General features: G+C 36.1%; 2 protein-coding genes across 2 annotated transcripts in view; one reads left to right on the top strand and one right to left on the bottom strand.

The window, feature by feature from the left end:
* Positions 1 to 15,006, top strand: part of Ziz (dedicator of cytokinesis protein Ziz) — a 46,116-nt gene extending 31,110 nt beyond the window's left edge. Inside the window, exons 30-34 of the mRNA XM_028300159.1 lie at positions 7,769 to 8,181; positions 8,622 to 8,838; positions 10,033 to 10,198; positions 10,827 to 10,952; positions 11,583 to 15,006. Coding sequence (XP_028155960.1) covers positions 7,769 to 8,181; positions 8,622 to 8,838; positions 10,033 to 10,198; positions 10,827 to 10,952; positions 11,583 to 11,796 — 1,136 coding nt within the window. The 3' untranslated portion in view covers positions 11,797 to 15,006. The remainder of the gene's footprint in view (positions 1 to 7,768; positions 8,182 to 8,621; positions 8,839 to 10,032; positions 10,199 to 10,826; positions 10,953 to 11,582) is intronic.
* Positions 316 to 6,043, bottom strand: LOC114349676 (venom acid phosphatase Acph-1). The gene is made up of 7 exons (XM_028300150.1): positions 5,803 to 6,043; positions 4,490 to 4,600; positions 3,454 to 3,693; positions 2,546 to 2,728; positions 2,151 to 2,271; positions 1,726 to 1,937; positions 316 to 549 (listed from the first exon to the last, which is right to left on the bottom strand). Exons 1-7 carry the CDS (start codon positions 5,941 to 5,943, stop codon positions 394 to 396), a joined length of 1,164 nt encoding a protein of 387 aa, XP_028155951.1. The 5' UTR covers positions 5,944 to 6,043; the 3' UTR covers positions 316 to 393.
* Positions 15,007 to 16,375: the final 1,369 nt, after the last annotated feature.

Here is a 16,375-nt window from a genome sequence, read left to right as displayed (position 1 = left end):
AATCTCTAACTTCAATATTGCAGGTTTCATTTCGTGTAGCTTTTGGTTAATGTACAATTCTAGAGCGGAATAGAGTTAAAAAAGATACTGCCCTACTTCTTTATTATTAGCCTATGGAATTAAAAACTCTTAATATTAATTTAATTTTTGCAACTCTTTCTTTGTCTGGCCCTGCTGGCCCATTTTAATTTTATTTGGGGTCGACCCTCCTTATCATTCGTCTCCAGGCGGGTCGTTCCTGAGTCGTCTCATTCGTCGTCATTTTATTTCTGCGAGTAGGTTTTTAATTAGCACTTTTACATTAAAACTCAAGAACGGTAATTCACAGCCATTTTATTCATAACATAAAAACTGACACACACTATTTGTTGCTAAATAAAAACTAAAAATACACTAGGAGGTAGGGCACTGTTGCTTGAACTCCTCGCGGGAGATAAGAATGTCTTGCATGAGGCCTACGAAGGTGCTGTAGTCACATATGGGCTGGTCTCCGCACCCTTGGATCGGGAGAACCTCTCCTGGCCCTCCAGCATTCGCCGAGTACACAGCCTAGAAAAAACAAATGCTTTAAAATAACTTACAAAACTAGTTTTTATTTAGATAGCTAATAATTAATGACCTAATTGAACGTGGTATGTTCCATAATACCAACGTTAAGCCTACATGTAGGTCTTCGGATCAAAAAACACCTGTTAATTTTTCATTGACGTAAATCTTATACAGGTTGAATAGTTAATCAAGTGACATAGCTCTACAGGTGTTCTAAGAATAATTATTAACATACTATTATTTTACCTAATTATTTACGGTTAACCTTGTTTTAATATTAATTAACCATAGAACTAATATTTAAATAAACTACGTACGACACCTGTACAGGGTTACGGAAATTTAACATTATAACTCTCTGTGAAAATTTCTTTCTCGATATACGTACAAACTCAAAGTTGTTTTTGCCTAAGGTTTTTCGAGATAAGACCAAACTACCGCATACTTCTTAGATCATTGCCCAACGGCATAATTGGGTGTAAAGATAAGGCAGTGGTCTGATCATCACACCACCGTTCGACCTGATTGCCACCCGGATTGGCTTGCCACGCGTCCGCCTTATCAACTTTTTCTTCAGGTCAACATTCAGAGCAATTGTTTAACCTAAGATTAGCTCTAACATAATCTATTGTAATCTGAAAGATCACGTGTTTGGCTAGTGATAATCATCATAATAAAAATCTTTACTTTTCTCTACAATCTTATATCTTAATGCAGAAATATACATTATATTATCAGATAGTGAGAAACTGGTGTCTGTGCTGGGCGAAGGCCCTGTTGATGCAACATAATATAACTCATCATTTTGTACACTAAAAGTTCCATCTTTGTTTTCTATGTAATAAAATTAGATGCTGTTTTAATTGTAACTGAAACAAATGTTATTTCCATAAAAACGGTTAAACAAACTAATTGTAAGTGGAAGGTTAGATAAAACGTAAGCGCTTCGCTATCCTTTCTCTCGCTGTTTAATTAAATATAACCTAACCCTGGTTTGTTTATTTAACTGTTAATGATTTATTCATCTAAAGCGTTTCATTAATTCTGTTTTGAATATGTAGAGACTCTGCCTACCGAAGTCTTTCCCCAAGAGTACGACTTATAATCAAGTCAAGTGATTACTACGCTTCATTCCATTTATCTACAAAAGAACATAACAAATTAAAAAGTATTTACCGTAACTCCAAATCGCCCAGTCTTTCGGTTTTTTCTTAACTCTACTGAAAAGGTGGCTCCGTAGTTAGGTTGGTGAGCCTGGAACACCCTGGCTGCGGACATCAGTGCTGCCACATTGTTCTCGTGAGCTGAGTACAACCGCAGCTTCGGCTGGTCCAAGTCTCCATTGATCGCCGCGTTTGTGGCATTTAAGATTTCAGCCATTAAAAGACCTTAAAACATATACAAGGTTATAAAAAAATGCAGAAACTCAGGTCCGCCATACACGAACAACTCGAGCAGTTATAGTCACCAGCTTGAAGCTGAAGTTGTCGATACTAGCTGCTTCAAGCTGCCTATGTATGGCGGGCCTTATCCTATGGAATCAATATCGAAATCACATACATAATAATAATTTATATTATTAAATCTATTTATTTACTAACCTGAAGAATATTTAGTCAATTCTGGCGTGAAGAATTCAGCCGCATATTCAATTTTAGTCATTTCTTTTATTTGTGGCATTACAGCCTGTGCCCAGTCGGGGGTTTTGAGTCCTACATTTTCCTGTAACAAGGTAATTATATCTTGCGTTAGGTAGTTTAATTTTTTTTTTCCTTTACGAGGAAAGAAAATTTCTTAAGATAAACTGAAAGGAGACCACTATTTTACAAACTTTGTAAGTAGAAGCAGATAGCAAATAAAAAGCTGGATGAAAAAAAAGATGCTTTGTGAAAAGTGGAAAAGGAACACCTTGGGCTTTTGCGACTTAACTTTGCATTGAACTGACACTGGCTGAAATGATAATGATAAAAGTATGTTTTCTCTTTATTACACTTACCAAAGCTTGAAACAGATTATCCAGATAGAAAACCTCCTCGGGGTTCGTAATATTGTTTCCAGTGTGTGTCGTCAAATACTTAAATAGGTTCTCATAGGGGCTGACTAGCATCTTAAAGTCTGGGTAATCGTATACCTTGTTGCGTAGCTTCAAATATTCCGGGCAATTGTACCAGTATAGCAGCTGAAATATTTATTACAATTAAGTATACAAACATATCGACGACAAAGTATAAAGCAGTTGTGTAAATTTTCATTTCAACGTTTAATTTCGTCAATATTTGTGCTTGTAGGCAGTTAAATACGAGTACAAAGTATCTTAAACTTTTCCTCAAAAATAACAAAGCAGGAAAAATTTCGAGATGATTATCACTGAATGTCCTTACTATTGTATGACACACAAATACACAATGGTAGTAGAGGCAATGATACTAACTATCTTACACTAGAAGTAGAGTATTCTAAATTTTTAAAGAACATCACAATTTAGCAATATTATAAGTAATTTGTTAATGAACTTATCATGGTACTTAATTTATGTAATTACCATTACTTTTAAGTGGCACTTGAAAGATACTTAATCCTTGCTAATGTCATTTAACTAATCTAAAACTCGTTTTTTGCAATACTTAGGTTCATGTAATTTATCATTTAATTAATGTAAGTTGTGAAATTAGTGTATTTTGTTGTATACTCAATTACTTTTAATGTTTATAAAAAAATATACAACTTAGTTATTTTTTTCATTACAAATTAAATCATGAACGTTTTCAACTTGATAATGAGATTAAAATATTTAAAAGGTCTTTGTCAAAAGCTGTTTCTTTCACCAAAAATTTTAAAGTTTTACCACCTAGAGTCATAGGAACCCTAGAGTGAGTTCATAAGGAACCCTTGAATATTACTTACGTCATCCACACTAGCATCTAAGGTGCTGTACGGGATCGGTTGCCAGTCCAGTACAGGATTCCACCTCTGAGGCTGCAGGGGAGGGTACATAGCCGCCAACGCAGTTAGCGCAGTCATCTTCGTCCGCGCGTAGTCTGTGGTCCGGATGACTATCTCATCGGGGATATACAGGTCCGATATAAACTTGTGGTAGCGACGCCTCAGGTACTGGCCAACGAGGTAACCGCGCTGTTTTCCTTTCTGTCACAAAAAGAAGGTAAAAGTTAGCTTCCTTCTTAAAAATCTTGTAAATCCCAGGAGACCTCTCAACAGTGGCAGATTTTTTCTATATAGCGGTTTTTCGCAGTTTTGTCCTTGAACCGGTATTAGCCACAGATGCAGAGCCTTCTTTAACTAATTCTACATGTGCATAGACTTGTCGAGAGCCTAATTAATGCTCAGTTTCCTTCTTTATATCCTCAAGTTCAGACAGCAATGCAGGTGCGCTTAAAAATCCCATGTATTATTTCAAAGTCATTTTAAACTTAGTAGGTCATATGAAGAATTTATAAAATAAAGAGAAAATGAAGAAAACTAACATGGCGCTTCTTTGACCTTGCTATAAATGAAACAATGTTGTTTTAAACATATCAAGTTGTAATCTACATACGAGTTCATGTTCAACGGGTACGTACAAGCGTGGTAAATGGATTATGGTGACAGCCTTACCGCTAGTGATACGTTTACTACGATAATTGCCATGTCTTCGGTTAAGGGCAGGGTTTTGAAAAAAAAATTACCTTATATTATTTAGTTAAGATTATTGGGGTTACATTGTATGTTACTACTTAAATACAACTACTTTCACTGTGAGGTCAATATTTGAAAATTATAAAACATGGTTCGTTCGTTCATATCATCCAAACAACGTCCATAGCTGAACAAAAGCCTCTCTCAAGGATTTCCGCAACAACACTCATGTTTAAGGCAAATTATGGGTAGATTAATTTGATGGATATCTAAGTACATGAAAAGGAAAGTAGATATATTTACTCACATTAGTTAGCGCCTTCATGCCATATGGGAAGAAGACATCCTTGTATTTGCTATCAGTAGAGTACAGCTCCAATTCCTCTTCGTCGGGGGTTCGGTCGCCATGCCTGAATATCTGTAAAGAAATAATAAGTTGGGAACCATTTTGGTACTAAACCTGTTCTTTAATTTGTAATTTAAATATTTACAGGTAGACAAAAATTAAAAAAAAGTTTTCGAAAGCTAAAGATAAGATTTTATTAGACAAAATCCCAACTAATATTATAAATGCGAAAGTAACTCTGTCTGTCTGTCTGTCTGTTACGCTTTCCCGCTTATGCCTCGCAACCGATTTTGATGAAATTTGGCATAGAGATAGTTTGAGTCCCGGGAAAGAACATAGGATAGTTTTTATCCCGGTTTTTGAAACAGGGACGCGCGCGATAAAGTTTTTCTGTGACAGACAAAATTCCACGCGGGCGAAGCCGCGGGCGGAAAGCTAGTAACAAGATAATCCAGATAGTAAAACGTAAGACAAAACAATGTTAGAAAGCAATACTCTAAATAGGTATGTAAACGCTCATAACAAATAATACGTATAGGAAATTCTTTTATTGTGCGTGTCATTAACACTATTATGACTTCATTAATTTCAATAGTAGCGATAAGATCTTTACTCAAACGTAAGAACTACGGTTCCAACTAGAAATCTTTCAGGATTTCCTGAAAACGTATTTACCTACAAACAATAGAAATTGATAACAATTCAAGATCATTGCTACACAAACAAACATAACAATGATATTTTATATGAAGATTTGCAAGCACACAAGGTATGTTACAGATAGTTGACCCGTGATCCTCAGTAATAAATGATCCGCGATTTGAACAGGAAGACGGGTTCACGTATGTCATGCGTGAGCGAAAGAAAGAAGGATTTTTCGAATATTGGACCTCTTTTAAAGGAATAAGAAACAGAACAGTAATAATTACAGAAAGTACTATTTAAACAGGGATAACTTTAAAAATAATCTTACACGGTGTAATCAGCTGTGTCGCTTATGTGTGATGTCCAGATAAAAATTCTTTCAATCAACAAAAACCATAAGGTCCTGATGCTGGTTTCATTGGACTTTTAAAAGTGAACTCGACCACGGACGATAATAACACGAAAAAAAAAAACTAAGCCCTACTAAAAGCCTGAAGCACTATTGTAAAGTAACATGTAATAAATCCGCTAACTGAAAAGCTTAAAACGTAAATAAACCACATACACGACATGTCAAACACAAGTCATTCAGCCGAAAACAATATCAAAACCGTTCATCTGTAACGTACCACAAAAGCTAGCACCAAATCAGTATCAGCCAGTTCATCTGTCGTCTCCACTTCATTGCTGGGTTCCACCACCTGCCTCGAAGATAGATCCTCACCACACACGAATCCCAGAACCACCAACAACCAAATCGCGAACTTCATTCTGAATTCGAATTTTCCCGCCACGCGAACGCTCTTATCGACAGTCCGCGCGTTCACGGGCCGATTTCGACTGCAATAAACATAGCCTCTGCTCCATTTATATACAGATACATAGAATAATACCACTCAAGGGGGTCGGGCTCGGATCGCTTCCACACAAACGCCCGCGATCCGTCGTCGGTGTTCCGCGAACTTGATTGATCCATTATGTTGTACAGTACGTTCGATGAAAAAAGAAATTAACTATAAAATTGGATTTTAATTGTTTTTTTAGATAATCCCATTTAGTTAAAATTGAGGAAAAGGCGGTAAACCACCGTGATGCTGCGATTTATTAATAGTTTAGAATCTACCATAAACAGTTTTTTCATTATGATTAATTAAATTGATCGTTAAAACAAATAACCCTCCTGGCGCAGTCGGGTAAAATCAAATAAGCAATTAATTAGCAATTATTTTGGTATAGTGGTTTAATCCGTGCCCTTTACAATTTTGTAATTGTAAGATTTGATTTAAATCGACTGAACAGTTTCAGTGATCTATATTTACTCTGATTATTAGGTATACATAATATTTAGTTTAAAAATATTTATGTGTTAGCTTTCCGCCCGCGGGGATAAAAACTATTCTATGTCCTTTCCCCGGGACTCAAACTATCTCTATACCAAATTTCATCAAAATCGGTTCAGTGGTTTAGGCGTGAAAGCAAGACAGACAGAGTTACTTTCGCATTTTAGTATAGATGTGTAAAAAGACTAGATTGTTGCTAGTCTCCAATTAGCTTAGTAGAAAAAATACTTTCAGTGGAACATCTCCTTTTTTTAAGCCGGTAAAAAATACCATACACTGATTTCGGTTGGGGAGTTGTTAATAACACCATAATAACATGGTATTATTGTACACAGTAATAAGTATAATAAAAGGATTATTACCACGTGCGCATCTACTTTACATTACAAGTAAATTATTGGAAATAATAAGCTTAATCGCATTAGCGTTATTTACATCAATTGTGATTCATCTGAACATGTTAATAACACAAACCTAATTAATTTATTTAATCGGTTTTGTCATCTTTATACTCAAATATTAAGTTGAAATCAGGGCCAGGACTACCTAAATGATTTATAATAAAAGGATTATTAACACGTGCACATTTACTTTACAAGTGAATTATTGCATTAGCGTTAATTACATCAATTGTGTTTCATTTGTACATGTTATTAACACAAACCTAATTAACCCATTTAGACCGATAATTATTTTTGTAAATAAAAATTGATTTTTCAGCAAAAACTTACAAAGGGAAGCCTAAAAATCATGAAAAAAATATATATAAATAGGCCGTGGGGAGCCCGTACCATATAGGGTACAGTAGGTCTATAAGCAAGCAAAACATAGTTGTTGTTCAAAGAAGATTTTTATTTATTTTTGTATGATATAAAATAAAAATAAAATCATATAATCACTAGTATCACACTTGGCATATCTTGTAAGACGTTTTCTGTGATACTAACCACATTTGGTTCTTTTTTCCTACCTTCTCTGAAGTTAATGAGGATAGCTGAAGAAGATCTGGCTTCTTCTGATTTCAAACCTAATTAAATAAATAGTTTTTGTCACCTTTATACTCAATTTGTAAGTTGAAATCAGGGCCAGGACTAAATGACCTATAGTGATTTTTGTTTTTCAATCTTAAAGCAATGAGATGCAAGCGCGGCATTTATTATATCAAATACTTGAGGACTTACAGCTTGACAGTTTCAGTGTCAAATGCAATGAAATGAATGAAAGAAAGTTAAAAAACTGAATGATTTTGTTCCAGGAATGACAGACGTCCATTACAATGAGCAGGCACTCCTGGATCAGCTGATGATATGCACGGAGTACGTAGACAAGGCTGAGAGATACGAACTCCTTGGACCGTTGTACCGGCTTATCATCCCAATCTACGAGCGAAGGAAAGATTACCAGGCGCTGCTCGCTTGCTACCAGCATCTCACGAAAGCCTATGCCAAAGTTATAGAAGTAACAAACTCTGGAAAACGACTGCTGGGCAGGTTTTATCGCGTCGCGTTCTTTGGAAAAGCCCACTTTGGGGAAGACGAAGAAGGCGTAGAGTTTATTTATAAAGAGCCAAAGGTCACGTCTCTCAGTGAGATCTCGGAGAAATTGCAGACGTTCTATGAGGAGAAGTTCGGCCCTGGACATGTCAAGATGATAATGGATTCTGCCCCAGTAAGTATCCTAATTTAGTTAATCGTGAATCCGCTTTAGTTCTAGCCGAAAGACAGGACTTGGATAAAACTTTTCCTTGCTCAAATAAACAAACAATAGCGGAAAATCCCCAGTTAAACTAAAAATACAATTAAATTTCTCTTTTTGACTTCTAAACGTAAATAAAGTTAATTATTGTAACATTAAGTTTTATTTGTACACACTAAGGTGACTTATTTCAATTAAATTAATTCCCTGAATTAATAGAGCCTTAATGTCAATAGATATTATTTAAAAGATAACAATTTATTACAGTTAATTCTTATCTATCCAATCCCATGTTTTCGTTCGTTACACAGGTCTTTGAAAAACATTGCAAAAAGTGTAATCCTGGTATTTATTTCATCTCCTCCTTTCAAATACGTAGCTTCTGTCCAAATACAAATTACAAAATTTCATAGGTAAACCGTGAAGAACTGGACACCAAGCTAGCATACATCCAAGTGACGTGGGTACGGACGGCGCCCGAAGGAGTGGCGGTGGCCAGTTCTGGCTGCGAAGGTTCCTTCGAGCGAGGCCACAATGTGCGGCGGTTTGTCTTCGAGACACCTTTCACGAGAGATGGCGCTGCTAGGGGCCCGGTGCATCACCAGCGGTTGAGGCTGACACATCTTACTGGTGAGCAATATTTATATTCAAGTATGTAGATCCAAGTGACGTAGGAGTGAGGTGGCCAGTTCTGGCTACGAGGGCTCCTTCGAGCGAGGCTACAACGTGCGACGGTTTGTCTTCGAGACGCCTTTCACGAGAGATGGCGCTGCTAGGGGCCCGGTGCATCACCAGCGGTTGAGGCTGACGCATCTTACTGGTGAGCTATATTTATATTCAAGTATGTAAATCCAAGTGACGTAGGAGTGACGGTGACCAGTTCTGGCTACGAGGGCTCCTTCGAGCAAGGCCACAACGTGCGACGATTTGTCTTCGAAACGCCTTCAATACTCAATACTCAAATCTTTATTGCATTTCACAGTGTACATTAGGTCTTAAATATATAATTGAGAAATGGCGCTGCTAGGGGCCCGGTGCATCACCAGCGGTTGAGGCTGACGCATCTTACTGGTGAGCAATAATTTAAAATACTGGATGTGAACTGCTCCTGGAAGAGTGGCGGTGGCTAGCTCTAGCAACAAGAGCTCATTAGAACGAGGCCACAACCTGTTTATTTAGCGTTCAGTGTCGTGTGTACAAACAACGACACATCAAAGTAAAGACTGTGATATCTTACGAAATTGTAATAGGGACTATTTTGCAACAAATAACTGGCAAGCTGTACAAGCCTGTAAGTCGTGCATTTTAATGTGAATTAATTATGTGTCGTATCGTGTCTTCCTTAAATCTGTAAAAATGACACTTTAGAATGTATGTACAAAAAACGACACATCAAAGTAAAGACTGTGATATCTTACGAAATTGTAATAGGGACTATTTTGCAACAAATAACTGGCAAGGCTGTACAAGCCTGTAAGTCGTGCATTTTAATGTGAATTAATTATGTGTCGTATTGTGTCTTCCTTAAATCTGTAAAAATGACACTTTAGAATCTTTGAATATTTCAGGCAGTATTTGTAGCTATCTAACCTTCAATCAGACACCTGCGGTTCAATATCTATCAACCAGGGTTGTGACCTTACGTGCAACCCATAGAACACAGGAGGAAGTCTTAATCTGAGCCTTGAGATTATTTAGTGTTAACTTAGTATTATCATTGTATATTTTATACAAATTAAATAGTTCCTGCTGAGTTGTCAGTAAAAATTTTCATTGATTAAGGCCAAGACGAAGTTTTATAGTCAATATTATTTAATTTTGCAGCGGAAAATTGGTTCCCCTACGTGAAGCGTCGTGTGCCAGTAATCGAGACGCAAGTTGAAGAGAAGAGTCCGATAGAGGTCGCTGTAGCCGAGATGGAGAGCCAGGTGGCTGAGCTCACAGAGATCGTCAACGCTAAGGCGCCGGATATCAAGAAATTACAACTTAGGTATGTCCATAATTGGAACACTAACATTAGCAGCGGCATTAAAGTCCCCATGAAAGCTGTAAAGGAAAGTATCAAAGTATTTTACTGTTCTGCTTAACATTTTCGCAGTCTAGCCTGCATGAATAAATTTTACTCAAAACTCGATTCCAACTCAAGATAAATTAATATTTATTTCCAAGAATATGGTACAATGATTTGATCATAAATATAGGTACAAAGTTCAACATATTCTGCCATTGATTGTAGGCGTAGAAATAAAGGTACTATTGTGGTACACGTAGACATAGAAATATAGGAGGTACTGATTAAATCTTTCTAGATCAGTGGTTCTTAACCGGTGGTCCGCGGACGACTGGTGGTCCCTGAAGGCATTCCAAGTGGTCCGCGAAGACATCGTAATAAACAGTGACGTGACGTGATGAGTCGAGGCAACACAACGCAAGCGGCGCACAGTGGGCGAGAAATCGACCTCCCCTTTCATAGGATTTTGAAAAAAAATAGTGGTCCCTGACAAGACAGAAATTTGGTAAAATGGTCCCTCGTGACTTAAAGGTTAAGAACCACTGTTCTAGATAATACCTGAGGTGTTTAGTTTCCCCTTGTATTTACAAAGCTTCTCGCATTCCAGATTGCAAGGAAGTATCTGCGTGCAAGTGAATGCGGGCCCTCAAGCGTACGCCAACGCGTTCTTAGATCCCACTCTTGCGCAAATGTACCCCGACGAACTCGTCGACAAACTGAAGACTACCTTTAAGTAAGTAACTTTAATTATCTTTTCATCATCATCATCATCTCAGCCATAGGACGTCCACTGCTGAACATAGGCCGCCCTCAATGCTTTCCATGTTGCCCGGTTGGTAGCGGCCTGCGTCCAGCGCCTTCCTGCTACCTTTATGATGTCGTCGGTCCACCTTGTGGGTGGACGTCCCACGCTGCGTTTTCTGGTACGCGGCCTCCACTCCAGAACCTTGCTGCCCCATCGGCCGTCAGATCTGCGTACTATATGCCCTGCCCATTGCCACTTCAGCTTGCTAATCCGTCGAATTATCTTTTACCCTGATCTCTTTCTCTCATACCTAATTTACATGTTTGTTTTTTTACCTATGATAGCGTCATCATCATTTCGTCGTCATTTTTGTCATCCGTTTTCCAGTGGAGTGAAGTAGATATTTAATTTGAAACTTCTCCTTGCCTCTATAAGTTTCGTTGCGGGTCCAATAACAGCGTAACTTTCCCCTGGGACAAAATTTACATTCACTGTTTGGGTTTTATTAGCGGTTAAGTTGTAGATCCTGGCTAGCGGTTAAGTTGTAGTGGGTACGAGAGGTGGCAGTAATCCAATGTCTATAAAGTAGAAGAATAACTCAAAACTTTACTTTTTCAGGGAATTCCTCACCATATGCCACTCAGCCCTCCAATTGAACGCCAAGCTCATCAGCTCGGATCAAGTGACGTATCACGAAGCGCTGGAGGCTAACTACTACAAGTTGAGTGACTCTCTGTCCAGCGTGTTAGGACAACCGTTACACGATATACTCGTGAATGGAAGTCTAAGCACCACAGTCACCGGAGTTGAACTAGAGTCTAGCAACGCATAGACAAGACCAGAGACAAAAATACGCGGGCACATTGACTGAAGTGACAGGTAAAATATGCGTGCGCGCATTAGAAAATGTATTGTGGGGACGCAATCTCGTGTAGTTGTCCATATTAATTGTGCATAAATGAAGCGTACAACGAATTGGCTATGCATTTTCTAAATTATTTATTAAACGCTTTTCGAGTAGATGCACAGGAGACAAGAGACAACACACCATTATGTAAAAAAATACCCTTGACAAGAAAGAAAGCACGATAATTAGAAAGAGATAATATTCGATATGAACGTTTAATTCTGTTTCGTTTTGCTTCGGTCTTTCTTAACATACTTATTTTGCTTGTCGCAATCGTTCCAGCATGGATCGTTATGCGTATAAATAGAGAAACGTTTTATACGAAAAACATTAGTCAATACCTTTAGGTGATTAAAAAAACTTAACTATTTCGTCTCAAATTCTGTCTAGTAAAATTACCTTTATCTAATTATTTCTATACTAAGGCATTCTCCTTCACGATTACGATAAGGCAAAAGTCCATATTCACCTTGACCTTATCTCCATTTTCCATACTCCTGAGAAAAATACGTATCCAAAGACTGGGCAATTACCTCCATACGACCGACTGAACTCTAAAGAGCTTCATTTTTAATCCCGTATTCGAGTACTTAATAGTTATTTATCTGAGGCCCGTATTACGATACTACCTTTGATTCAGGGCTGGGTCTGATCGATTGGGTAAAATTATCAAGACAGACCTTCATAAGTATAGTTTTGTGGGCGTCGTTTTATAGTACGGGCTCGAAAGTGATACATCAGCTGTCAATTACCAAATCCATCCTCCCGCACACGCGACGTTGGTGTACATTCGTAAATAAGATCTTGAGTATTTATCAATCTATCTATTGAGCATTTTACTCATCTTTAAATATATTTCGGTAAAATAATTGGATCAGTATTTGATAATAGTTTTGATTAACCCTCCAATTTCAAGTTGAGTCGTTTAGATATAATTTTGAAAGAAATCACGTTGCCCTCGTAAGCCAAAAAATAGTATGTCGATAGAAATTTTGTAGCCCTTGTTGGCTTATCAGTGTGCATTAAATCTAGACAAATGGCCCTTTTTGCTATATAAGGGGTAATCTTTACCCTGATTGTATGCGTCAGTACTTAATTATAACTTTACAATCATGAATAAAAAAAGATATTTTCAAAATAAATTCACTTTCCAAAGCACATTGCTAATTCACCTGTGCTGTCATGAGTAGGAAAGTGTTCTATTAGTTGCATTCGTAATTAATATAAAGGTTATTAAAGAAAAACATAATTAAGCACACAACGTGTGATTTAATTGACTTTTATGTAGATTCGATTACTCAACTTTTAACTTTACGTAATTTTTGCCAAATAATTTCAAACCGTAAAATTAATTGGGGCCTCATGTTTTTTCTTTATTCCAATATTTTAACATTACTTAATGTATTATTATTTCTCATGATACCAATTCATAGATAAGTCGATCGAGCACAAACTTAGATTTAGATAGGATTTTATAAACTCCCATTTAGAATGAACCTAAGAATATCAGTCACCTGTAAACAAGCGTTTGCAATTTGCCATGCTTATCATAGTTTAGTGTATAAGGATTTTATCCCAGTCTATTATCATAATTACTATTCTCTCTATCACTGTATTTTATAGTTCCTTTACATTCGCCTTGTTTTATTGTATCTGTTGTATTGTATTAAAATAAGAATTGTATAAAATTATGATTTATGAATAAATTAATATTATAAATTAACATTTAAAACCACTTTACAAACATTATAATGTGAGAATTATCCCAAAATATTGTTGAATTTTCGTGTTATAATATTGAAATGCGTTTTTTGAGAATCGACAACAATACAGGGTGTGAGAAAAATTGAAACAGAATGCTCAACCAAGCTAAGTGACTAAAACCCCAATGAAACATTCGTTAATTTTTTTCAACACACTAAATGATGTTATACATTGAGGATTTAATAAAAGAATAAAAATATACTTATTATACTTATATTCTTTCATACCCTGTAGTATACATAATGGACATGATTTTTAAAATTGAATTTATTGTTATTTGGTGAGCACAAAATGACCTCATGTATTGAAATAATGACGGCGTCGAATTTTATATTTTAAAATTATGATACAAGCGAGTTTATCGCGCAATAAACGAATATGCCTATTTTGTGTCGACGAAAATAACAAATTTGAAACAAAACGTACTATAATTTATCAGTATCTTATCTAGCAACGTATGGATTTGTGTTAGGTTAGTTAGTCGATTCATAAGTAACTTTTTTTGTCTGAACAAATTTTATTTGCAGAGTTATTGACTGTTTTATTTATTTTGTTAATCGTCGATAAACGCTTATTTTCACGTACAAAAATAGATTTATTTAGTCATTCATTTTACCGCAGAAATGAAGTGCCTACGTAACGCACATTTAGTACTTTCATATAATGAAGCGAATAATTGTTTAACCATGCGACTATTATTTTTTTCGATATATTCTAATTATTATACATAAGTACGTAATCACTTCTTTTTGTGGTAGAAATAAATATACTGTGACTACATGACACAATCGTTTGTTTGTATACTCCACTCATTCCATAACTTATTATTATTTATGGTTGCATAAACTTATGTATTCGGGGATGGTGAATAAGTTTTGATTAATGTTTTATATTCTTTATAATAGTGACGTCTATGTTAAAATTCGTATTCTGAAAAGACTATCAAAAATCTATTTAAACTGTAACAAAGTGTTTGATTGGCTTAATTTCAATATTCAGACCAATCTACTAGTAGAGATATTTTAAATTTTTTTTTTATTATTTTATACTTTTCTAAACGCGAAATCGAAATGTCTGTCAGTGATAATAATAAAATGTGATAACAATAATCACGACAAAATCTGAATATTGTTTCCTTTTGCTTAACAGACGCCGGGAAGATGGCTATATCATTTAATAATTGGTGTTCTTGAGTGTACTTAATAAATGTTATGATGTATTGATAATTTACTTGTATTGTTTAAATAATTTATTGTCAAATTAATATGTAATAATAAACATGATATTTAAAAATGCCATAAAATATTCGTCAAATTACTTATAGCGAATTTAACTGTAGTCATTGTTGTTACTATTATTATCGAAGCACGTACTAAGGAACAACTTTTGTATCTAGTTATTTAATTTTTAGCGTTAAGAGTCGCATCTCAAACTAATTTGAAAATTATAAATAACTTGAAAAAATCGAATTGCCTAAGGCGGGAATTGAACCCACGACCTTCCGCTTGCCGGGCGACTGCTCTTCCAACTGAGCTACTTAGATACTTAGAACTGACAGTTAAATGTTTGCAACAATATTTCTGTTAGATGTAGGGTAGGTATACTCAACATTGATGAAACAAACGCTGGCCGTAACAGCGTATTACACTTGAAAATTTCGACGGGTTCATCCAGTGTCTAAGTAGCTCAGTTGGAAGAGCAGTCGCCCGGCAAGCGGAAGGTCGTGGGTTCAATTCCCGCCTTAGGCAATTCGATTTTTTCAAGTTATTTATAATTTTCAAATTAGTTTGAGATGCGACTCTTAACGCTAAAAATTAAATAACTATGTAAAAAGAGCTGTTTCATCTTAACTGACAGTTAAATGTTTGCAACAATATTTCTGTTAGATGTAGGGTAGGTATACTCAACATTGATGAAACAAACGCTGGCCGTAACAGCGTATTACACTTGAAAATTTCGACGGGTTCATCCAGTGTCTAAGTAGCTCAGTTGGAAGAGCAGTCGCCCGGCAAGCGGAAGGTCGTGGGTTCAATTCCCGCCTTAGGCAATTCGATTTTTTCAAGTTATTTATAATTTTCAAACTTTTGTATCCTCTACTGAATTGTAATCTGAACTTCACTGTTTTAATACATTTTGAAATATATTTCGTTTTTATTATTTACAAACACCCTGCTTTTAACAGCTCAGCTCAGAAGCTTAGAAAATTAATAACTATCGCATTAATAGTTGTCAGTGGTCCGGCATTCATTGAATTATGTAAACCATAAGGTTCTACAAGTTAAAAGGTTGAACCTTTTAGTAGACTACGACATGTTGCGTTTTCTTGGGCTGAAAATCAAACCGGTTGCAAGTATTGGTTAGAGAGCGAACGCTCCAACAAAACCTGTGGGTGGGTCTAGACAAAGTGCATATAATCGCAAACCAGTCGAGAGTTATGACGGATTCGATTTTCGATTCAATCAAAAAGTGCTACATGTCTGGGGGGGGGGGGGGCTGTATTCCCTTTGTTACCCATGATTGAGACAAAAAAACTACACCCTGTATTCATTATATTGTGTAACTCCCAAAATTAAAACCTCTTCGTATTGTAAACTTTCTGCAACCATTCAGAAACACAAAATATTATCTCTCACAGAACTCATCACGTTAAATTGAAATTAATAGCCTAGCCACTATTCAAATCATTTGCCATTTTTTATCAAGTGATTGTTCCAAAAGTAAAATTATACGATAGCGCAGC

Source organism: Ostrinia furnacalis, unplaced genomic scaffold, assembly GCF_004193835.3.
Source record: "Ostrinia furnacalis isolate ACB-3 unplaced genomic scaffold, ASM419383v2 OfSCF0069, whole genome shotgun sequence".
Taxonomy (NCBI): domain Eukaryota; kingdom Metazoa; phylum Arthropoda; class Insecta; order Lepidoptera; family Crambidae; genus Ostrinia; species Ostrinia furnacalis.
Note: the sequence above shows the minus strand (reverse complement) of the source record. Positions and strands in the feature narration are given on the sequence as shown.

Coding starts and splice junctions, on each gene's coding strand:
- LOC114349676 (XM_028300150.1), bottom strand. CDS start 5,943: ATGAAGTTCGCGATTTGGTTGTTGGTGGTTCTGGGATTCGTGTGTGGT. Junction 2,729..3,453: donor TAGATGCTAGTGTGGATGAC/GTAAGTAATATT, acceptor TAAATATTTCAG/CTGCTATACTGGTACAATTG. Junction 2,272..2,545: donor ATAATCTGTTTCAAGCTTTG/GTAAGTGTAATA, acceptor ACCTTGTTACAG/GAAAATGTAGGACTCAAAAC.